The sequence below is a fragment of the Microtus oregoni genome, unplaced genomic scaffold (genome assembly GCF_018167655.1).
Source record: "Microtus oregoni isolate MIOR12 unplaced genomic scaffold, Mior012 000004F_ref0000308, whole genome shotgun sequence".
Taxonomy (NCBI): domain Eukaryota; kingdom Metazoa; phylum Chordata; class Mammalia; order Rodentia; family Cricetidae; genus Microtus; species Microtus oregoni.
In genome coordinates, this window is record NW_024543063.1 from 5,725,023 (window position 1) to 5,748,226 (window position 23,204).

At 47.6% G+C, this 23,204-nt stretch overlaps 1 protein-coding gene across 1 annotated transcript in view; it reads left to right on the top strand.

Annotated features, from left to right (window-relative positions):
• Col6a3 (collagen type VI alpha 3 chain) overlaps positions 1 to 23,204 on the top strand; it is a 79,973-nt gene that overhangs the window by 7,266 nt on the left and 49,503 nt on the right. The window contains exons 2-5 of the mRNA XM_041649992.1: positions 7,578 to 7,693; positions 9,166 to 9,783; positions 14,768 to 15,370; positions 20,800 to 21,384. Of these exons, the coding sequence (XP_041505926.1) occupies positions 7,606 to 7,693; positions 9,166 to 9,783; positions 14,768 to 15,370; positions 20,800 to 21,384 (1,894 nt within the window). The 5' untranslated portion in view covers positions 7,578 to 7,605. The remainder of the gene's footprint in view (positions 1 to 7,577; positions 7,694 to 9,165; positions 9,784 to 14,767; positions 15,371 to 20,799; positions 21,385 to 23,204) is intronic.

Sequence of the window (23,204 nt, forward strand, 5' to 3'; positions counted from 1 at the left end):
TGTGTGTGTGTGTTAGTGTGTTCCAAATCACTTGCTTCTGAAGAGTTCTGCAAGGCTGGGTCAAACAGTCACATAGTAAACCCTACTCTGCTAGGTCTCACTATGGAGCCTCTGCTACAAGGGGGTGGGGAAGGGTAAGAGAAAAGGACAGAACCGGGCACTTTGATTCTTAAAGGTTTCTAAGTGCAGTGGCCCACAGAGTCCAGAAGAGGATGTTTCATCTCTTGAAGCTGGAGCTTCAGGCTGCTGTGAGCTGTCTGATGTGGGTACTGGGAACAGAACTTGGGTCCCCTGCAAGAACAGTACGTTCTCTTAACTGCTGAACCATCTCTCCAGCCCCTACTTTGATTCTTAGTCAAGACAAGAGGGCAGGAAAGGCAAGAGTAAGCAAACCTCCCAACTGTATTGAAATTTGAGATTTAATTCCACAGTGGGGGGCTACAAAGCTGGGCTCTTGTTGTGACTTTTGGTGATTGCTGTGGCCCCAGCTTGAGCAGGACAGTTGAGGCGTTAATGGAAAGCCTCAGAATGTGAACTCTATAGGAGAGCAGCTTGGTTTTTATAAAGCGGTGCCCGGAGACATATCAAACACAAGGCTTCAAAATGGGAGCTCTGGATGCATTTATGTCTTTGTTTCGAAATTATTTCCTTGTGTGTGTCTTTCTTAAAAAAGATTTCCAGACATGGACAATGAAAATGCTTTTGAGGAGGCTTAATGAAAACTAATTTGGCAGAATTGCAGAATGGCCTGGGAAAGACTGCAGCACCGTTGTGACTGCAACTTGAAGCCTGGGGAGGGCAACCTCAACAATAAAAGGAGTTTCCAGAAACCCCAAGTGGGCAGCAACCACGTGGGAAAAAGACACCTCAGCTCTGTGAAAAAGAGGCAGTGAGATACAGGACTTAAACCTGCTAACCTGAAAGCCGAGGACACAGTTAGTAAAGCACTTGAGTTTTTGAGTCTGTTGCCCTGAGGGCACGGAGTCCCTGACAAAGGGACCCCACCCAGCTGGTGGGTCCCAGGCAGCCAAATCTGACTTGGATGTTTTCATATTAGGAAGAACAGAGCTGGACATTCACCAACACTGAGGATGTCTGTTCTGCCCCCCCCCCCCCCGCCCTCCAAGACTCAGGGAGTTTCCTGGAGGTCCCTGCCAAAGGCTGCCTAGCCTGTACCATTTCCTGAGCTTTGCCTCTTCCTCGGAGCCGTGGACTTCAGTCCAGATGCTGGCCCTGTCTTGTTTTATCTACGTGGTTTTTGCAAATCATGCTTCCTCACCTGATGTTACTTTCTCATGGTGGGGGCGGCATGCAGACCGGATGGCTGGAGGGATGGGGGACGTCCTGCCCCTGAGATAGAAGCCAGTGGCTATCTCTTCAGCCCACTTCACTTCACTTTCCTTCCAGAGAGTGATGAGGAGAAGCAGGTATGGCTTCATTAAGGGAAAAAGGGGTGTGGCTACCTCTGTTCCCCTTCATCAAGGTGGGCAATCGAGGTCATGATCTGGGGAGATGATGTTTGACCTCGTTAGTGAAATTGAGATGGAAGCTGCTCTTCCCCCAAGCCCTCCTTTGCCATCGTCCTGAGGAAGCAGTTACATGATGTAGGGGTTCTGACCCCACTGTTGAGTGTTTATTAATTTTTACGGTTAACTCTACTGTACGGTTATCTACACCCTAGAGTCTGGCTTTCCTGGGAGCAAACCATAGAGACAATTTCTTTTCAGTTTCACACCTGGGGATCCAGCAACTTAGCTGGTCACCAGTAGAATGTCAGTGATACATCACCTCCTGCCCCGCTTCTCAGAGGTGAAGGAGTCCCCTAGCCTTACCTCTCCCTCAACACCTGGATGGATTCTGAAAAAATAAAAAACAAAACACAAAAACACCTGTTTGTGTCACATTTATTTTGTCACCTGTGAGCCCTTGGGCCTTAGGAAGCTGTTCTTCCAAGATGAACACTGGGAAAATGAGCATCTTGGCTCAGGCCATTCACATACCATGTGTGCCATTTCCTTAGAGAAATTCAATTAGCGGACGGCTTCAGAAGTCTTTACAGAATTGTAGCATCAGCGCTCAGATCTTAGGGAGCTCCGAAGGCGAGGAACTCGCTTAGGGGTTACTCTGCGGTGACTCAGCCAGTGACTAACACACGGTAGAATTAATATATTCAAAGGATTCCCCTGTGTGAGGGGCAGGGACCGTTAAGAAACCATTAGCAAAACTACTTCACATGACTCACCCACACTGAGCTCCCTGTCCATGCGGTTTTCAGAGACATCCCAGCACTTCCTGTCCTTAACTTAGACTCAACAGTGGTCAGACAGCCCTCACCTCAGGCCCCACCTTTCCCCACCGGGATCCCAGAGCCTACTGCCTCATAGCAAGGCGCTAGGATATTCTTGTATCCGAATTCTCCCGCAGCATTGCTACTTGAAGGATGGGGCGATGACTTGGCTAGTCAAGTCTGCCTGTGGAAGCCTGAGGTCGGAGTTTCAGCCAAGACTCCCATAAAAGGCCAGCTGTGGCTGTGCACACCTGCCATTTTGGCTCTGGGAGACAGAGGCAGGATTCCTGGTGGCTTGCTAACCAGTAAGTCTAGCCCAACTAGTAAACTCCAAGTTCATTGAGAGACCTTGTTTCAAGACATGAGGCAGAAAACAGTTGAGGAAAACAACATTAATGTCTGACCTTATCCCATATATATACATGCACCTACACACACACACACACACACACTCCACACACATACAAACACATATGCACACCCGCATGATGCTACTTAAAGTCAAACATTTCCTGTCTTGATTAAATATTTAAAATAATTGAACCATACTGCTGGAATGTGCATGCACATTTTTTGATTGGAGTTGTGAAGCGTGGAACTTGCATGGAAGGTGGTGGCAAGTAGTGGTCTAGCTGAATTTAGAGTCACAAAGGGATGGGCCCTATTCCTGGGGCATGGCACTTTCAGAGATGCAGGTTTGTGCACAGTTGTGAGAGAGTTGTGGGTTTTCAGATAGGTTAATCTAATGTTCAAATACTATCTAGACTAGTTACAAGACCACTAGTGACTCCGGAAGCACAGACTGCGTGAAGGAAGCAGATTCTCCACCAAATGTGTGGTTACCAACTTCAGCAGAATGAAGAATAGCCTGTGTACAGTGTTCTTCATGTGTCCTCGAGTGCAAATCCTCAGTTTAGTTAATTTAGCATACACACACACACGCACGCACAAATACACACAGAGAGAAGGAGAGAGAGAGAGAGGGAGAGAGAGAGAGAGAGAGCACTTGCTTTAGCTTTTTTAATGAAGAAAACCCTAGCATGGCCCCAGAAGAGTAAAAATGGCCTAAAGGTTCTTAGGGTGGAACATAAGATTGTCAGTGTTCTGACAGTAAAGGGGTGGAGCTAGACCAGAGACCTGGTGAGAGCAAGACCAGCCAGTGAGCAGTGGGTTCTCCACTGGCTGTGGGTTGTTCTTTGGGCCCCACTACTGGCACTGAGGTTTTCTCAAGACACGGGTGCATTGTGGAGCTGCAATACTGAGCCCTGCAGGCTGCTTTTCAGAGTCGTGTGTTTCTGTGTCGAATGGGCAATGTCCAGGACAAGTCGAGAGAGCGGGGCCGGATATTGTAGTGTTGCCACAATTTGACTTCACTGCAGAAAGAACTGTGTGGACAGTTTCCCGGATGCCACTATGGAGCTGACATGTTGGCAAGGGGAAGTTGATTGACAGGTGGTTTTGTGGCAGCTGAGCTCCATTCCTGAAGGTCTCCCAGTCTGAGCCAAAGGTAGGTTTTGAGGCACAGGTGATCCTCACTGTTTCTAAGGGCCTGGCTAATTAGATACCTCATGTGAGGGATTCATGCATTCTTTCTTCTTGTTATTGTTTTCATTTTTTGTATGTTACTGCTCTTAGAATCTTGCCCTCAAGATTTATTACATTGTAGCATATGACAGTTGTAACCTTTAAGGCCTAATAGTGTTCTACTGCACGGAAAACCACATTTTCTTAATCATCTGTCTATTAAAATTATTTGGATGTAATAAATAAGGCTGCAGTGGGCATGGCTATCCAAAACTTCCTTTGCTTTAGGTTTTTGTATTTATGTATCTACGCATAGATTGCCGGATCATATGGCCATTCTGTTTTTAATCTTTGAGGACCCTCCATGTTGTCTTCCTTATTAGCTGCCCCATTTCTCATCCCTGCTTATAGCATCCAGGAGCCATAGCTCCTGTGTGTCCGTCTGCCCTGCCTCTGTGTTTGGGTAGCAGCCACTGCGATGAGCATGATAGTGCATTGTGGATCTGGTTTAGGCTGCCCTGATCTTAGTAAAATTAGACATATTTCTGCATGATTATTAGTCATTGTGTATCTCCTTTGGAGAAATCCCGCCTCATGTCCTTCACCCATTCAAGCAGGTGAGTTTTCATTTTTGTGTATCTTTATGCACTGTGGATGCTCACCCTTAGTCAGAGATATGGGTCTCAATATTTCCTTTAGCTCTGGGAGTTGTGCTTCCAGTGTAATGGTTTTTGTATTATTGGTTGGAGAGAAATTATCTTTCTACACTTTCTCTCTTTTTTTCTTGCTGTTTGGCTGAGGATGACTTTGAACTTCCGATCCCATTCCTTCCATCATCTGTGTGGCTGCTGTTACAGGGGTGTAACCACACCTGGTATATTGGGTGTCACAGATCAAACCCAGGGCTTTGGGGATGCTGGCCAACACCCTACCAGCTGAGCTGCAGCCCCGGCATCTGGGCAGGGTCTTTAAGTTTGATGGAGTCCCATTTGTCAAGTCTCTCTGCCTGACTGGCTTTCAGGGTCTTACACAAGAAATCGATACAAGTGCAGTGTCACGAAGCTCCTCCCTGTTCTCTTCTAGGAGGATTTGTATTAATGTTTTTCTTTATTGTTTGAGAATTTCCTACAAAGTATCTAGATCATATTCTTTACTCCTCCCAGGGTCTCCCCCAACTCCCCACCCAGCAACTTCATGTTCTTTTTCTCTCTTACATCTTTTTTGACATTTTGTTCCATTTATTTGCTTGTGTGCAAGGAGGTCAGAGGGCAACTTGCAAGAACTGGTTCTCTTTTTTGACTATCTGAGTTTCAGGCATCAAATGCATGCCATCAGGGTTGGTGGCAATTATCTTCACCTGCTGAGCCATCTTGCTGGTCCTGAACACATTATCTGTTCATCTGTCCATCCGTCTGTCCGCCCGCCCATCCATCTATCTATCTATCTATCTATCTATCTATCTATCTATCTATCTATCTATCTATCTATCTTTCTTTCACGGCGTCCTTGCATTCCAGGAACATAACCCATCTGGTAATAGTGTGTCCTCATTTTAAGCTGCTGCATTTGAGTGTTTCCTAGAATTTGCCCGAGCATGCTTGTATCAGCTTTTGTAAAGAATATTGTCTGCAGTTTTCTGGTCATTTCTTTTCACATTCATGTTTCACTAGAAGGATGGCCATATGAAATGAGTCTAGAAGTGTTGCCTCTTCCTCAGTGTTTTGACGAGAGTTTGGGCAGAACTTGGGTTAATTCTTTAAACGTTTGATGGGATTTCCCGCTGCAGCCACCCACTCCTGAGCCCTATTTTCAGGAGGGTCTGGCAGCTAACTCAAATTCCACAGTGGCCACGTCAGCTCAGAGGCTTTCGAATACAATCTTGGTGTGTATTTCTGGAAACAACTGATCATTCAGGTTATCTGGTTTCAGGAATACTCCTGCCCTCACACAGTCGAGGTCTCACAGAGTCTTGTCCTAACCACATAGTGGCGAAGGTTTTTGTGCAAACCACATGACATGCCCACTTTGTTCTCTTTTCTCCTTGTCCCCCACAGACTCGACCCATTTCCAAAACAGGGATGTAGAAGAGATTTGCAAGTATTTGGGCTTTTAATATAATAAGATTAAAAAATACACATTTGAAAATCTGTCAAGTCCTTGTGAAACAGAGAAGGGAGTTTTAATTCATGGGAAAAGCCTCTTATGACATCTAAAACCCCTAATAATGAAATGCAAAGTAGGAAGTAAACCCACTATCCCTAGATTAAATGATTTTCAGTTTCTTAAAGCAGGGCAGACTTTCCCCTTGAACAACAGACTGGTCTAGATGACTCCCAGTATTAGACAGCATGCTCTCAGACTCAGTACAGAAGAAAACGGAGTGAGAATCTGAAATCATATTGATGATACGCTTGGTTCTGCTCCCTCTCCTGGGCCTCTTTGAAATACCCTTACTCGCCTTCCAGGCTTTCCAGTTTCTCACTGGGAGATGCCCAGTCCCACTACCAAAGAAAAAAGCTCCCCGATGACAGGAATCAGTGCCTTAGGTCACGGAGAAGTGAGGAGAGGTAAGGAGACCTCAGCCTAGACAGAGACACTCAGCCAGCTCTGTGCAGGAGTCTTTAGGAAGACTCCAGTCCCAAGCTGATTTGTTATTGGATCCAGGAGGATGAGGGAGCTGGTGTGAAGTCTGAGGGGCTTGAGGATGTGGGCTGTTGAACATTCTGCACCTGAACTTGCTTTCCTGGAGGGCAGGTTTGCAGCTGCCAGTTGCTGCATGATGGGAAACCAGGGAACGCGCACTCTACCCTCAGCTCTGGCTTCATCTCCATGCAAGCCGAATCTCTTTGGGCTTGTTCCATGATGATGATAGGGGAGGTTGGCACACGGCAGGGAACATGCTGGCTAGCAAGGGAGGACAAGGCAGAGTTGGAGACAGGCCTCGGCGCTTTCATTTGGGCAGAGCCTATTCCTGTCAGGAAGGCGAGCATCCCTGACACCCGTCACCCTCTGTGCACAGCACGAGGGCTTCCCTCCCCAGCCTCTTTCCTCAGTCCATTTCCCCAGGAGTGTGCTCTCTTCAAGCTGCTGCCTGCCTCAATTTGGAAAAAGGTTTAGTTATGTAGTTCCTAACTGTGGCTGACGTGTGCAGTCATTAGAGTAAGAGAGCTTTGCTTGCAGGGTTATTTGATACTACTTTCCAGAAGAGGGTGCCCACTTAGCTCGTTACTTAGCAATTGGAGTGAAAACAGAATGTTCCAGATTGTGGGGCGGGTACTCTGGAGGTCCATTCAGAAACTAGAGCTATACCTTTCACATGGTGTTTGGGAATGGCTAGCCAGAGATGGTGTGTGTGTGTGTGTGTGTGTGTGTGTGTGTGTGTGTGTGAGTGTGGTGTGCAGTTATATGTCACTTAATAATGGGGACCTATTCTGAGAACTGTACTGGGTGAATCCGTCCTTGAGGGGACATCAGAGTGCATCATAAGAGAACTGTAATGTTAGTAGGTAATAAACCTTGAGGAATATTGCTGTCTATAGGGATTTTGCCAACTGGATATCACTATGACGTGTCTGTTTCTGTCTGCCTGTCTGTCTGCCTGCCTGGTTTTTTATCATCTATCTATTTGCTGCTGGTCCAAAGACTGAATCACACCCCCAAGCCTATTCAGAAGCCTAATACGACACAGAAAACGATAGGTTTTGGAAAAATTTGCAACATGAAAGCTAAACACTGATCATTCTTTTCTCCTTGTCCTTTCTTTTAGGTTCACACTTGGTGCTTACACATTCAAAATGAGGAAACACCGGCATTTGCCCCTAGTGGCCGTCTTTAGCCTCCTCCTCTCAGGCATTGCAATGACGCATGCCCAACAGCAAGCAGGTAAAGTTTGCTTTAAGAAACAAAACAAAACCTAGCACCAGTTGCTTGAGGCTAGTAGCCACCCAGAGCTTGACATGGAGCCTGGGGATGTCGAGAGAGAGAGAGAGAGAGAGAGAGAGAGAGAGAGAGAGAGAGCAGCACATGTCACAGGTAGTATACAAATTTTGCAGGCCTTTCAGACACTGTGTCCAGGCAAGGTGACTTTTTTTTTCTTTGCTGAAACTTGAGTTTCAAATCCTAAATAGCTTGAGGGCTGAATTATCTTCACATTGGGTCTTAGCAGCTTCTCCACGCCATGGTTCGCCATCTGGAGGACTTTCCCACATCCCTGGCACCAGTTTGCAGGAGGAAGACAGTTACTATGATAAAAGTTATTTTCTTCAAACAAGAAACAGAACCAAACAAAACCCAACCTCCCTTGTCTCTAACACCAGACACAGAATGACAGTTAATCATGGAGCCACTGTATCTTAAAAAAAAATATGTTTCCCTAGACAACCTTAGACAGCAGACCTTAACACCCTACAAAGAATTTGCTTTCAGAATTTTAGGGCAGCAAGGTAAATTTCCTGTGTTGGAACTAGGAGCCCTTGTCGGGGTCTCCCTGTTATTGCCCAGGGGTACTGGGCCTTCCACAGTGCTGTCTACAAGGCTGGGTTCTTTAGATGGAGTGTAAGATAGCCTACCTCAGTGGGAGAGCAGCAAGGCTTAGGGCCTCTCAGGGAAAGCTGAGGTAAGTAGAGTGTCAGAGTCAATCTGGCTGCAGCTTCTGAAGGCTCCTCCCAGGGCCACAGATGGCTTCATCCCACGGTTTCTATAAATGCCAGGAAATGGCTCATCCTCAACCAAGCATGCTACTGCTTGGAGCATAGGCAGGTTGCTCTGCTCTGGAAATACGTAGTAGCCAGTTAGAGAGCTTCTCCCTCTAAGTAGCCCCAATTTTCTCCACATATAGAACCTACTTGTCATATTACATTTCTCACAAGGTTTTAGAAACCCTGTGGGGTGGTGAGTTCTCATAAAGCACCGGTGATCTCCTTATATCCCTGTCAGGGCCGCTTTGCTTTCTACCCCACACTGAAGAGTGAGCTGCTAATGATGGTTGTTTGACAATGACATGACATCCCTTTGGTCTGGTAACGTGGACATGGGGGCAGGGGGGGTCAGATTGTCATAGTCATGCCTCTCAAAAGTGCCCACATATGTTTCCTCTATTCTGGAATATTCCACTGGCCTCTGACTTGGGGCTACTCAGTATGGGACTTGGAGTATTGCTGGGTATAGCAGCAGCCTTGTCCTGGTTCTTGGCTCTGCTCAGCAGGTAAGTCCTCCTCCCTGCCTCCATTGTAACCCAGATATGAGTCACTCGTTAGTAGCGGAGGATGCGCTTAGCTCATTTAAGAAGAGGTGCTCCAACAGGAGATCATGGTTTGTATCAGGAGAAAAATCTGAACCAATGTCTTTTTTTGAAGATGTCAGAAACGGTGCTGCTGCCGACATAGTGTTTCTAGTGGATTCCTCTTGGAGTGCTGGGAAGGACCGTTTCCTGCTTGTTCAAGAGTTTCTGTCTGATGTGGTAGAGTCTTTATCTGTGGGAGACAATGATTTCCAATTTGCTCTGGTCCGACTCATCGGAAACCCACATACCGAGTTCCTGTTTAATACGTACCACACTAAACAAGAAGTCCTTTCTCATATTCTGAACATGTCTTACATTGGGGGAAGCAATCAGACTGGAAAAGGATTAGAGTACATAATTCACAGCCACCTCACCGAGGCTTCTGGAAGCCGGGCCGCTGATGGAGTCCCTCAGGTTATCATAGTGTTAACTGACGGACAAACAGAGGACAGCTTTGCCCTGCCCTCAGCAGAACTAAAGTCTGCGGACGTTAACGTGTTTGCAGTTGGAGTTGAGGATGCAGACGAAGGAGCCTTAAGAGAAATAGCAAGCGAACCACTCAGTATGCATGTTTTCAACCTAGAGAACGTTACCTCTCTTCATGATATAGTAGGGAACTTAGTGTCCTGTATACGCTCCTCCGTGAACTCAGAAAGGGCTGGGGACATGGAAAGCCTTAAAGACATCACAGGTAATGTCTCCCTGCCCTGCTGCTCTGAGCTTAGCAAATACTGGCCTAAAGCAACATAGTGCCTAAGAGACGCTGCGGGCTTCTGGAAGAGATGTTCTCAAGCTTAAAAACAAAGGCTTGACTAGTGAGTCTTCTTCCTTCTCCTGTAGACACAGCCTCCACCAGTACCCAAGAGGTTTCTGAAACAGCCGACATGTGAACCTTAAAACTTGTATTCTGACAACTATCCCAAAGCTCCTATACATCTCTTAAATAGAAAGCCTCGCTCAGACGAGCAGGTATCCGTCTAGGAGCTGAGAGTTCTGGCCCACGTTTGTGTCTGGCCATCGGTGGACCATTCTTCCTAGCCACTGACTGGAACTTATTAAGACGTGACAGAATCAGAGGACAGGGAGTCCTAGCTGTGATGCAGTCCAAGTTTGTTTGTTTGGGAGAAACTTGAGTCCTTGAGGGTGGATGACAAGCTGGGTAAGGAGCCAGGGCAGAGCTGCGGCATCCCTGCCCAAGGTCTGCACTCTGGTGTCTTTTGTGCCCCTGTGACTGTAACCATGAGACTCTTCGGATTCTAACGGCCTGCTCACGGTCACCCTCAGAGTGTGTGACAGGAGCTGGTTATCACCCTGGGTGTTAATATTACACAGATGGGCAGACTCAGTAACCGGAGGGTCCTTAAATCAATCAAGCCTATTGGTTCTCCCCTTTCATTGATAAGTTCCAAAAGACGGAGAGGGAAGGAATATGACAAGATTGTAGATTGTCCTGCTCAGCCCTAATCTTGCCTAGGGGCCAGGACTAGCTTCCCCATCAGATATGGGCAGTCACAGGGCACCCTGTGCTAGAACGTAAGTCCGTGCAGCACACGGGGAGGAGCGGAGAGTGTGTGGGGAGTAGAGAGGCATGATGGGAGAGAATCATGTCTCCTCCGTAAGAGAGAGGGTCCACACCTAGGATTCTGAGGTGGGTAGGAGAGGAGCTGAGCAGCTCAGGTGAGTGGGCATGGGTCATTTCTAGAATGCTGGGGGCAGAGGGGGCAGCCAGGGACAGAAGCCTGAGGTCGGAGCTGTTTGGAACAACGGGCGCAGAGACGCGATGAGGGTTCCCACAGTCCTTAGGAAATGGCTGCCGACTTCCAGCAGCGTACACTAACAACCAGAACTTGCCCGTCAAGGGACCTTGCCACCAGGATGTCCCACTAGCTTCCTTCAAACTCCTCAGGAACTTTCAGAATCAAAAGAGCTCCCAGATTGGGCGTTTCGAAAGAGGGAGTTATGCAGTGTGGCTGCAGGTTGCTCTCCACGTGACTGATGCCACAGAGAGAGGCTGAGCACGTGGCTCGTGGCTGGTTCTTGATTAGGGAAAGAGGGATCATGCAACCAGGAGTCAGAAGACAGGTACAGCCCAGAGGAAGCTGGAGAGGAAGCAAGGCTGATGAGCACCTCTGCCCCTCCCCCAAGAGGATGGGCGAGGCAGGAGACTGGAGGTAAGGCAGCTGCTGAAGTCAGTCTCCTACTAATGAAGATACTAAGGAGTGGGATGAAGGGGCAGGAGAGAATTTGAGGCATGGATCAAGTACTCTGAGGGGCATGTGGGGAAACCTAGGGGTGGCTCAGAACAATTTGAGCTGCTACAAGAACATAATGCCAGACAGGTTTTCACCACAGGGACTTAAAAGCAGCAGGCCAAGAGGGAGGTGGTGTGTATCAGCAGAAGGAAACACATTGCCATTTACGGGAAAGGCTTGGGTACACAAGTGCTTCAGGGCCGAGACATCCTAAGGAGTTTCAGAAGGCTGTTCATCCTATGGCTTCTCCATGGTCCTCCACGATCTCAGCCTTGGTAGGATTGGGGTCACCAAGGTCTACCAAATGACAGGGAAGAGATGGTCTCCCTCTTGTCCTTCCCTCTGAAACAGGAACCACGTATCTGTACTACTGGGGTTTCCTGCTTCCAGTGATGGAGGGCTCTCATCCAGCATTGTGTTATTCACCAGGTTATAGGACACGGAAGTGTGTTCTAGAGATCACCCTAGATCACATTCCCGTTTCAGAGGGAAGGACAAGGGGGGACCTGGGGTAACAGTCTGTGGCCACCAAGATTCTCTGACCCAACCCTTTCAGACTATGGGTGTAGTGACAGACTCACTTTAAAACGTGTTTGGTAGAGAGTGGCACATTTTCAAAGTTAATGTCTTGGCAAACTAATGAACAGGAAGAGGTGATGCAGCCATTGTATATGAAAGACCCAGAATGACCACTGCATGAGCGGAGAGTCTACCAGCTGCATATTTCTGTCTAGCTAAAACCTTTGTTTTTCTGCCAAGAGAACATCTCCGTCTTCTATGTCTAAGTCACCGACAGCACCAGCACCAGGGTGGAGTGTCATTTCTCTCTTCTGATTAACTGCACTCGGCAACTCCTTCATACCATGTCTCACTGTGTGCTCCATAGCAAGACTAAAATAAGATAAAAACGAGTAGCCAGGATCCCAATTGCGAGCCCTGAATAAAGTATAAGAAAAGGCACGTCGGTGGTCTGAGTAAGGTTGCCGCAGGGACCATTTCCCTGTAGACTGTTCTATCTTCTAAAGCAAGAGCCTACACACAGAAAGCATGAAGGCTCACCATTCTGAATGGACCCTGCTCTTCTCGTTAGGTGTCCTCTTGTCACCCTCTGAAAATGGACGTACCCAAAATAAAAAGCTGAAGGTGATTCTGAGTTCAGCATACATTTTCTTCAAATTTGTGTTTCTCACAGGAAATAGGAGTGTGATGTTTCCTGAGAGTTCAGGCAACTAGGACTTAGGGCTCTTCCTTGTCACCTTGAACGCTTTCCGTAGAAGGCGCCACAGAGAGTGTGACGCATGAGATACGAAGTAGGAAACCAGACAGCTTCCAGTCTGGTTTCTCTTGGACTTGGTGTTGGCCGTTGGTGTGCCTTGCTGCACACAAGGACCCGGGGGTCCTGGGTCTCTGTGAGGCTTCGGCTCTCGCAGCTAACAACGCATGCTCTGTGTGTTCCATTATCATGTGTGTAAGAGGATCATGGTTTTTGATTCAGTGATGACAAATTATCCACCATTTTATGACTTACCGTTGATGGTGTTCAGCCTCCTTTCCCACCCAGAGAGTTCTTTTCTGGGATTTACACCATTAGAAATTGTTGCCGAAGGTATTGAAAATCAGAAGTATCATGCCCTGCTATGACGGAAGATCTTTCTATTATCCATCTTGGATCATAATTAACTTTCTTTTAAAGTGTCTAGATAGGATGACCCAGCAACAGGTCCTTCTGTGTCCCTTGAGGTCACTGACTTAGGCCTAGAAACATAGAGGTGTTTTATGGTGTCCGCCATGCAATGGTGAGAGCCATTTTTATGGTCTGTGTAACCCACATTCCCTGGCTCTACATCCTCTCAAGATCCTCCAAGAATCTTGTATTTTTATTGCAGATTGGTGGAATACTTTGGAGTTCAAACCAAGGGTCTGGTCTGCTGATATTGAATGACAGTTATTCTGACACATAAGATCTCAGTCGCTGTAGCAAAGCGATTGTCCTCTTGTATTTTGTAGGGAGGACAGTGGTAGCAACATTCCAAATTGCCACATCTCATTGGCTTGAACCTCTCTCAGGATTACAGCCTGTTGTATGGTCAAGGATTTTAAGTACCTGGGGAAGAAAGCACACTGAAGCCTGACACTCTCTGCTTCAGCTCCCATGAGAACACTGCCTGAGAGAAAACTCGTCGGTTTAGTGAAGTGAGCTTTGTGGGTCTTTCCCCAGAGAGAACATAAACAGATTTTCTGGCACAAGGAAAAACTAAATTTAAATATGAAACACTCACTGGCACTCAAAAATCCAAATGAAAGGTCTGTTCTTGTGTTACAGTGTCATAATTATGCCCCAGAGCCCAAGAACGTGAATATTCATACTCACGCAGAGGCCCTTCATGGCCCCTGTACACCCTTAAGTATTAAAATATTTGCTGCTTGAGGTAAACCTTTGCACTTCCTTGCCCTGGCTTGTAGTCTCACTCCTCGCTCCCCGTTACCTGAGTCTCTGTGTAGTCCCCATTTTTCAGTAATAGAATGGAAGTCTCAAGTTCCCATCACAGGGGCAAAAAAGGTCTTTGGCAGCCATTTTTATGTCCTTCAGTGATGACCACACCCATTTTGGTTTAGCCAATCTTGGTCCTGCTAGGTGATCCACTAGGATGTCATAAAATGAGGTTGGATAATTATGTCATGGCTGGTTTCATGTCACTCTGCTTAACAACGTTCTTCATTATTTGACTGAATACAGAGGCAACGCAAAACAAACATTTCTGACCCCAATGCCCTGTTCTGTTCGATTCCACACGGCCACACACTTGAGAGACGAATGTAGGAACCATCACACGTCAAGGGATTTTTTTTTAAACTGTGTCTGAGTTTTGGGTCCCAGACATGTGTGGAGTCATCTGTTTTAATTTTCAAGAAACAAAATGAACAATAGTCATCCAAGGAATCAAATAAACTTCGGGAGCTATCAATCACTGGGCCACAAACCTGAGCTTTTGTTTCCTAAACTGCATGTGCATCAGAATTGATGAGAAACGAGAGCACAGATTAGAAGTAGCCTTTGGGTTTGTGACATCCTAATCTCTTGCAATATGGTACCTTATCATCTGATGCAATGATACTTCCCTCCAAATTTAGAAATAAAGGTCCGGAATATTGACCTCTCCCTTGGATTTTAACTGTGAAGGTATCACAGATGAAAACTGATTATGAGTGGCCCCGTTTCCACCACAATCCCTAAGCAGTTGCCTCTTATCCACTCAGAATGGAGAACTAAAAGAGACTCCACACGCCTTCATTGACACCGTGTTTTGTTTGTCTGTGTTTTGTGTTTCTTATTGGTTTCCAAGGAAACACGTCAGGTGATGCATGTGGTCACGTGTTCTAATGCTTTCACTTTTTTTTTTCCTGCATTTCTTTCTTTTAAAGCACAAGATTCAGCCGACATTGTTTTCCTTATTGATGGCTCAGACAACACCGGAAGTGCCAATTTTGCTGTCATTCGAGACTTCCTTGTAAATGTACTTGAGAGACTCTCAGTTGGAAATCAGCAGATTCGAGTGGGGGTAGTCCAGTATAGCGATGAGCCCCGAACCGTGTTCTCCTTGGATACCTACCCCTCCAAGGCTACGGTTCTAGATGCCGTGAAAAGGCTCAGCTTCGCTGGGGGGGAGTTGGCCAACACAGGCCTGGCCCTTGACTTTGTGGTGGAGAATCTCTTCACTCAGACAGGTGGCAGCCGTGCAGAGGAAGGGGTCCCCCAGGTGCTGGTCCTTATAAGTGCTGGGCCTTCTAGTGATGACATTCGGGATGGGGTGGTAGCTCTGAAGCAGGCTAGTGTGTTCTCCTTCGGCCTTGGAGCCCAGGCCGCCTCCAGGGCAGAGCTTCAACACATAGCTACTGATCACAGCTTGGTGTTTACTGTCCCGGAATTCCATAGCTTTGGGGACCTCCAGGAGCAATTACTGCCGTACCTTGTTGGTGTGGCCCAAAGGCACATTGTCTTGCAACCGCCGACTATTGTGACACAAGGTACGTATGCCTTTTTTTGCCATCTTTACAGGAATGGGGGGGTGTGTTGTGTGGTGCTTGTCATGAAAGAAAGGTGGACACTGGAGTGAAGCCGTAAGTACCCACAGCCAGTCAGTCGTTCTGTGATGTGCTGAAGTCTGTATGGGCCGTGTGTGGTCATTGCATTGATCAGAGAAATCTAAAGATGGACGAATGAATGAAATGTTCTTAGAACTTGTAAGCAGAACGTGCTCTTTAGGCTAATGCAACAAACCTGCTGCTTTGAGATATTGGACATCAATGAGTTATCTGTTTATTATCCAGTCACCTTGAAAGGGGCTTGAGGGATTCGCCAGTTCTGAGAAAGCTATTCCAGGGTATTGTCTGTGTATTAGAAGTCCACTCATCAATAGTGGCTCCCCAAAAGCAGCAAAGGGGAGTGGTGTTTGCTCCCGTGTCAATGTGGTGGTCACAAGAGGGACATTTCTGAAGGTAAGGCCCAGCTGAGCACCTACTGGATGGGGTATTCATAGACCATTCTGGTCCTCTGCTTTCAAAGGAATTGTTTTGAGTGGCAGATTTATCATCTATGCTCAAGTGGAGGGCCTTCAGCAGCACGGCCAACTGCACTCTTTTAAAGAAGCCAGTCAACATCATACGAGAGCTACACACTTAAACACTGGAGGTGTGGGGGCAGCAGAAAGGCTGAGGGTCTGAGAGCCTATCACTTTCAGATGGTGTCTGCTTCATGGCCCTAACCAGGCCAGTTGGAAACCATCCAGTATGTGGGGACACACTCCCAAAGGCTTCATTACCCATAAGCACTCAGTTCACTTCCTGGTGCTGCCTTCACACAGAGATACCTTCAGATCCGTCCTTGGTTGATCAGACCCTGTTTCTCCTTGTTCTTCAACAGCACGTGAACAATGGCTCACAGGAGGGAGACGCTGGCTAGCATCTGTAGTCTGTGATTCTCATTTTTCTGTGTGGAAATATTTGTCTGTCTATCTATGTTTGCTAGCTGTCTAAAGAAAGAGCCTGGACCTGTGAAATGACTGTTGTCATAAGGAGTAATACCCATTGTCATAAGTAATGTCCATTGTTCCCTGGGATTCCTGGCTGGTTTTTCTTAGCAAAAGGAATAACAGTGTTCTTAAAAAAATAAATGAACGTGCCAGTGTATGAAATTATCAGCAGATCACTTTAAAGTCTCAATGAAAAGCTTTCTCACTGGCTCATGTATGGAGTTGACCTCTGCTTCCTGGCACTGGTGAACAGGCAGGTCTAGTCATAGGGTAAAGGTAGAAGAAAATGGACCACACTTCCCGGTGTGAAATCCAGCCAGAATCAGGACAGCTTCCTTCAGATAAATTTCAGAGAGTGCACTGTGACAGAAAGCTCAAGGCCACAACATCTTTACCTGGCTTTGGCCCCAGAACTAACCATGTGCAAGCCTTCCCGGGAAGTCTCTTGGTATCCCTGGGTTCAGAGGTCAATCAGACTGCAGCTTGTTGTGCCCCTTTCTCTTTGCTTCTCCTCCTGTTTGGATGGGGATGCGGTACAGGAAGGGATGTCAGTAGCCTAAGCTGGATGCTCTGTGAGGAAACACTGAAGCAAGGAACTCCGGGTCTGAACGCTGCCTGGCTGTGGTCTGAGATGCAGCTGTGCGCCTGAGCCTTGCAGTGGCCCTGGTCATTACAGAAACAATGCCAGGGGTGGGGTGGGGATTTCCAGCCCACTGAGCTTCTGAGTCCGCACACACCGGAAGCAAATCACTGCTCTGTGTTTTAGAAGCAGAGTAAGTACCACAACTGCCTCTGGGAGATCTGGCTCTGGGAACCAGGTCTTTTGTCATCCTGGCCAGATGTCACATCTCCAGGTATCCATTCCTTCACTTCTTACCAAAAATATTGTACCAGGTGAAAATTCTCTTGCTTCAACTGAGGCTTCAACTTCTGTAAAAAATGGGTGGCGTTCTGCCCTTATGCTGGGTTTTCTGTAGTTAACTAGTATTTTAGCTCCTTCCTCACAGACATCGCTGTGAGTCTCAGTGATGAACTCCTAAATCTTCAGTAGATATTCTTGGCTATTTGATATGTGCCAGCAACTACGCCAAGCACTGGGGACACAGGGTGGAGAAAGAGAGATAGTCGTTGGGTCTGTACCACGTGAGCTACTGACCGAATGATACACTTCTCAAGTGTCACAAGCTACAAGTCCACCAAATGGGGCTGTGTTAGAGAGCCTGGGGTCAGGGAACTTAGCGGACCTGTCTGCAAAGTCGTAGGGCAGAAACGAGCAGAGTCCAGGCATCACAGAGGGAAGAGTGCTCTAGGCAAAGGGAACAGCAGGCAGGCTGTTCTTGCAACATGAAGTGTGGCCTCCCTGAGCTGGCAGATGACAGGGCAGCTGGGGTTCTGAGGATGAAGAGAATAGCAGTGTCTAGGCTTATTTGACCGGCCAGAGAAACAACTGTATTATTATTATTACAGCTGTAGGTGGGAGATTGGATCCTCCTATGGCAGTGGAGGGGAGAGAGCAGAGTCATAAGGTGACTGAGAATGGGGAGACCATTTTCTTGGGAGCATTCTATTGTGGCACGCTGGTGCTGTCAGCCGTGTGTCAAGCGAGCACAGGCTTCCTGTTTGTGTTATTTCCCCGGGAGCATCCGTTTGCTTGGGTGGCACATGGGGAGAAGGGGAGAGCACCATGGAGGCTTTGCCAGGAGGGCCTGATGGAGGACTAGGGGGACTTAGAAGTGAGGCTTAGTGGATCAGAGAGCCCATGAGGATAGCACAGGGTGAGGGTTGTGAGGTTGAGAGGGATTGGCCGAGGGAAGGAAAGGGCTGAAGGTCAGATTTGAGAACTTGGTGGATGAAGAAGTGGGGGTGTCATTTGTCTGAAAGAGGAGAGGCAGGGGCAGGTCGTGGGAGATTTCAGGGGTGTACACGCCCTATAGTATCTGTAGAAGATCATAAGATGTAACCCTAGAAGCAGGGGTGGAGTGGACGGGAGGACATAGTAGCTGTGAGCACCAGGGGCTTCAGGTGACAGGATTCCCAAGTCCTTCAAAAGACTGCAGAGAGACACGAGAGGATAGGCGGACTCTCCAAGGACAGGGAACAGGAGTAAATGGATGGGAAGGGATGACTCTTGAGAGGATTTGACTGGGGATATCAACAGAAAGACTGCGGATGTCCTTTCCCAACTCCCAGGCTTTGGGGAGAGAGAGAAGGGATCTTGGGGCTGTCCTGTTGGCAGTCACAGGAGAGAGTGCTGATGAGGATCTTTCACAGCTGAGATTAGCAGGCCCTTCAAGGTCACTCCCTCCCTAAGAGAAGTTGACTCACCAGAGCTCTGGGAAAGAGAAAACCTGGCCCTGTCAGATCCCTGAAGGAAGCCTTGGTGCATCCTCGAGATGGCTCCCAATCAGGAAGCCTGAGAATCACGTGGTTTAAGAACTGGGTGTGAGCTAGCCGGGCAGTGGTGGCACACACTTTGATCCATGCACTCAGGAGGCAGAGGCAGGCGTATCTCTGTGAGTTTGAGAACAGCTTGGTCTACAGAGTGAGTTCCAGAACAGGCTCCAAAGCTGCAGAGGAACAACCCCCCCCCAAACAAAACAAACAAAAAGGAACTGGGTGTGAGATGGTGCATGAAGCAGCCCCTCCATCTCCAGAAATAGACACGAGAGTACACAAACCCTCAAAGGTTAATCAGCTAGTGTTAGAAGCATGTAGCAAACATAGGAACCTGATTATTCTTTGAGAGGCTTGGGCCTTTTTTTTTTCGGTGCTTATTATGCTTGCCTAAGTGCTATTCTAGGGGTCCCCCTGTTAGCAGCTTCCAGAAATGTAAACACAAACCAAGTGACCTCTTTTGTAACCAAAGAGGACTTGGGTCATGGAATCTGGGAGCTCCAGGACACACTGCAGAATCTGCAAAGCTAAGTCCATGCTGTACAGTTTCAGTGTCCCCCACATGTGGACATCTGTCCTGCCCATGGACCACTGGTAAAATGTACGGCAAGGTGCTAAAACTTGGGAGGTGGAAGTGTGACTTGCCACAACCTGGAGGTGGGCATGGCACTTTTCAGGTGGCCCCTCCCGTGGATATTTGTCTACCAGTGTGCTGCGTGAGCGATGCATGGTAAAAACATGTGGTACAGATGCGGAGCATTGTATGTGCAATATGTATGTATATTCATTCGCTTGTGTGCACATTGTTCCCAGTGACATAGAGGTATTAGAAACCCACCACACACATATGCACTAAGCTAATCTGCAAAGACATGTTTGCATTACAATCAAAGCTGCAACCCCAAGAGACTGCATATTCTCAACTGAAGGAGGAAAGAGATCCCTGAATGGATGTTCATGGCCTAGGGAGGAAGGGCAGGTGGTGTTTCACACACAGTCACACCAGCAGGTAACTGGGCACCTGGACTAAACTGCTCATGTACAAACACCTCCCTCCTGGCCTTTCGGTGCAGAGAGTGTTACAGAGGAGGCACAGCCAGAGGAGGCAGTGCCCGTGATCCTGACATCATCTTCCCAGCCTCTGGTCCCTGTGATGAGGAATAAGCTGTTTTATAATACATCATGAGAGGTCTCAGCTCTTAGGATGCTCTTCCTTACCTTTATTTCCAACCTTCCTGCTTCTGTTGGGTATTATAAAATTAGATTGTCATACCAGATGTCTGGTACAAGGGATACCCAGGGGCCTTTTGTAAACACCCCCACCTCAGCTAATATCTTTACAGTGTAGGAGCAGCCTGAGACATCGAGTCTGGTAGAGACCTTGTTCCATCCCCTGGATAGGTTGTCCACATTCTGCGACAGCGGCTGGGTGAAGTCACAGTCACTGCCAGTGGAGTTTCGAGCCAAGGCGCTTGTTTTCGTGGTTTGTCTAAGCCATGCAGGCTGCGGTATGCCATTCCCATCCTGGATTGTGAAATGAATACCCATGGCTGCCCTTGTTGGGGTGGACACTGGTTTCCTTTCCCAAGATTTATGAAAAACCGTTAAATGTCTGTTTTGCCTGCCAAAGGAAGTCAAATAATATAGAACCAAAGAAAAAGAGGCTATGCCCGTTCTCTTTCAGATTTTGCATTGGGCAGTGTGTGGGTTTGGCATCAGGTTAGTGATACAAAACACTTTCTGAGAAGACCCAGGAGTTACTCATCCAAACTTTCAAACCTTGCTTACAGCGATAAAGAGCCAATGATCTCTTTAGTGGTGGTGTGTGAAACTGAAAGTTATTTTCTTTTCTGAAGCGATGTCTTGAGCACAGTGCAAGTTGGCAGGGTTGGAAGTGAGCCCGTCACTCATATGTGACAGTTCCCCTCCTGAGCGAGGGAGAGCTGTCTGTGCATAGTGGGCTTTACAGTGTCACTGTTGAACCTGATCACTGTGGCTATTCAATTCACATTTTATTATTGCTATCTACAGTCATGGAAGTCAACAAGAGGGACATAGTCTTCCTGGTGGATGGTTCCTCCAGCCTGGGGCAGTCCAACTTCAATGCCATCAAAGACTTCATTGCCAAAGTCATTCAGAGGCTGGAAATCGGACACGACCTGGTTCAGGTGTCAGTGGCTCAGTATGCAGATACTGTCAAGCCTGAGTTCTATTTAAATACTTACTCCACCAAAAGGGATGCCATAGCCTCTGTACGGAAGATGAGGCCCCTGGAGGGCTCAGCCCTGTATACGGGCTCGGCTCTGGACTTTGTCCGAAACAACCTATTCACTAGCTCAGCCGGCCACAGGGCTGCTGAGGGGGTTCCTAAGCTCCTGGTGCTGGTCACGGGTGGTAAGTCCTTCGATGAGGTCAGCCAGCCCGCCCAGGAACTGAAGCGGGGCAGCATCATGGCCTTTGCAGTCGGCAGCAGGGCCGCTGATGAGGACGAGCTGAAAGAGATCGCTTTTGACTCCTCCCTGATCTTCACTCCTGCTGACTTCCGCCCTACTACTTTGCTAAGTGTGCTACCCAATCTGCTGGCGCCCCTCAGGACCCTCACTGGAACCACAGAAGGTATGGTAGCTATGGTCTGTAGATGCAGGAGGGGGCTGGCAGGCAGAACCGCTGAGAAAGGCCCAGTGACGTAACGATGTTTAGTTGACAGAGCACTGTTTTGTGATGAAAACGGCCAAAGCAAACTGTTTATTTAAGGTTTATTTTTTCTTCAGGGTTGAGACTGTGGAGTTGAAAATGTCACTCTGCAAATGCATATGACACTAAACTGTATCATCACAAGGTCATCCACCCGTGCTTCTGGCCACGGAAGTCACTCTATGCTCTGTTTTCATTAGTGACCCTGTCTAGAAACCTCCCCTGAGTCAAGGACCTTCCCTTCTGAGATGACAGTATCTCTGCTCACAGAAGATGTGGTGTAGTGCACTCAGCTTTTGACCCCTCTTTTCTCTCTGTATAAGGGGTTCCCTTCGAGGGAAAACATACTGATAGATGGGCTTGACAACCAAGCCCATGGTCCTTCAGCTCCCTCACTTTATATGATTGACCTTGCAGAGCTATTCCTAAAGATACAGTAAAGCTCTCAGCCTCTGAACTGGGTAAATGCCAACCTCCATCCTCAATGAAGAGAAGATGGATATCCTGGAATCCAGCTTGCCCTCTTCACAGACCTCACACTGAAGGACTCCACAGCGCATGAACCTACTGCATGAATGCCTGCTTGCTCCTCAGACCATCTGGGCTTGAGAGTACTCAAACTCTCTCTCTCTCTCTCTCTCTCTCTCTCTCTCTCTCTCTCTCTCTCTCTCTGAATTCACTCTTTTATAGCCAAAGTTAAATTTGATGAATGAACATAGAATCAAGTTAGTCTGAACGACAATGAGGCATGGGTGGGGAGTAGTAAGTTCTAAATGTATACATAAGGGATGGCTCAATTCCCTCTTCCCATGGATACAAAAATCAACAGATGGTCAAGTCCCTTGGTTAAGATGATAAAATGCTCAAATGGAATTCATGCTACCCTCTCTATATAGTAACAAATGTGATGCTAGCATTATAGCCAATCTGAAGTGCTGAAAATTAGTACATTTTTTTTTCAAATATGTTTGAGCCTTGGTTGAATCCCTACAAATGGGCCCCATAGAAAACCTTCTTCTCGTGCAAGCTATTTTGGCCTGACACAGGATATAATCTCTTTGCATTTTACTGTCACCTGATTTCCCTGGTATCTATGACAAATTCCGTGACACAAACAAGGAATTGAAGGAAAGGTTGATCCTGGCTCACAGTCTGAGGATGCTGCCACTATGGTGAGGGAGGCCTGGCAGCAGGAGCTGGTCACATTCACAGTCAAGAAAGCAGAGAGAGAGAGGGATGTGGCTGCTCAGCCAAGCGTTCTCCTTTGCATTCTGCCCAGGACCCCAGCCCACAGAATGATGCCATCTCCATTTAGGGTGGATCTGTCCACCTCAGTCATCCTAGAAAAACTCCCTTTATGGGCATGCGCAGAAGTTTGTCTCCTAGGCAAATTTTAGATTCTGTCAAGTTGACATTGTATTAGCTATCACACCTACGATCCCGCCACACCTCCCTGGAGGATCTGCCCTGGGTACCCTATTGCCCAGGACTGAAATGACCCTTATGAAGACAGAATAGTAGGGAGTGGTGGGGGATGAGGAATCCAGTCAGAGAACCACATACTTTAATTGACAGGTAGTCTGATTAAAGAAGAGGTGTTCCTAGGGCCGTGTGGGCCGATGTTTCTGGGGCTTTGGGTGGAAAGAGCCCTCTGTGTGCACTCAGGGGAGTCCCGGAGGGTTCAGCCAGCAGGGGCCACCATCCTGTGACCAGGGGTCTGGAGATGATTGATGTGGGAAGGA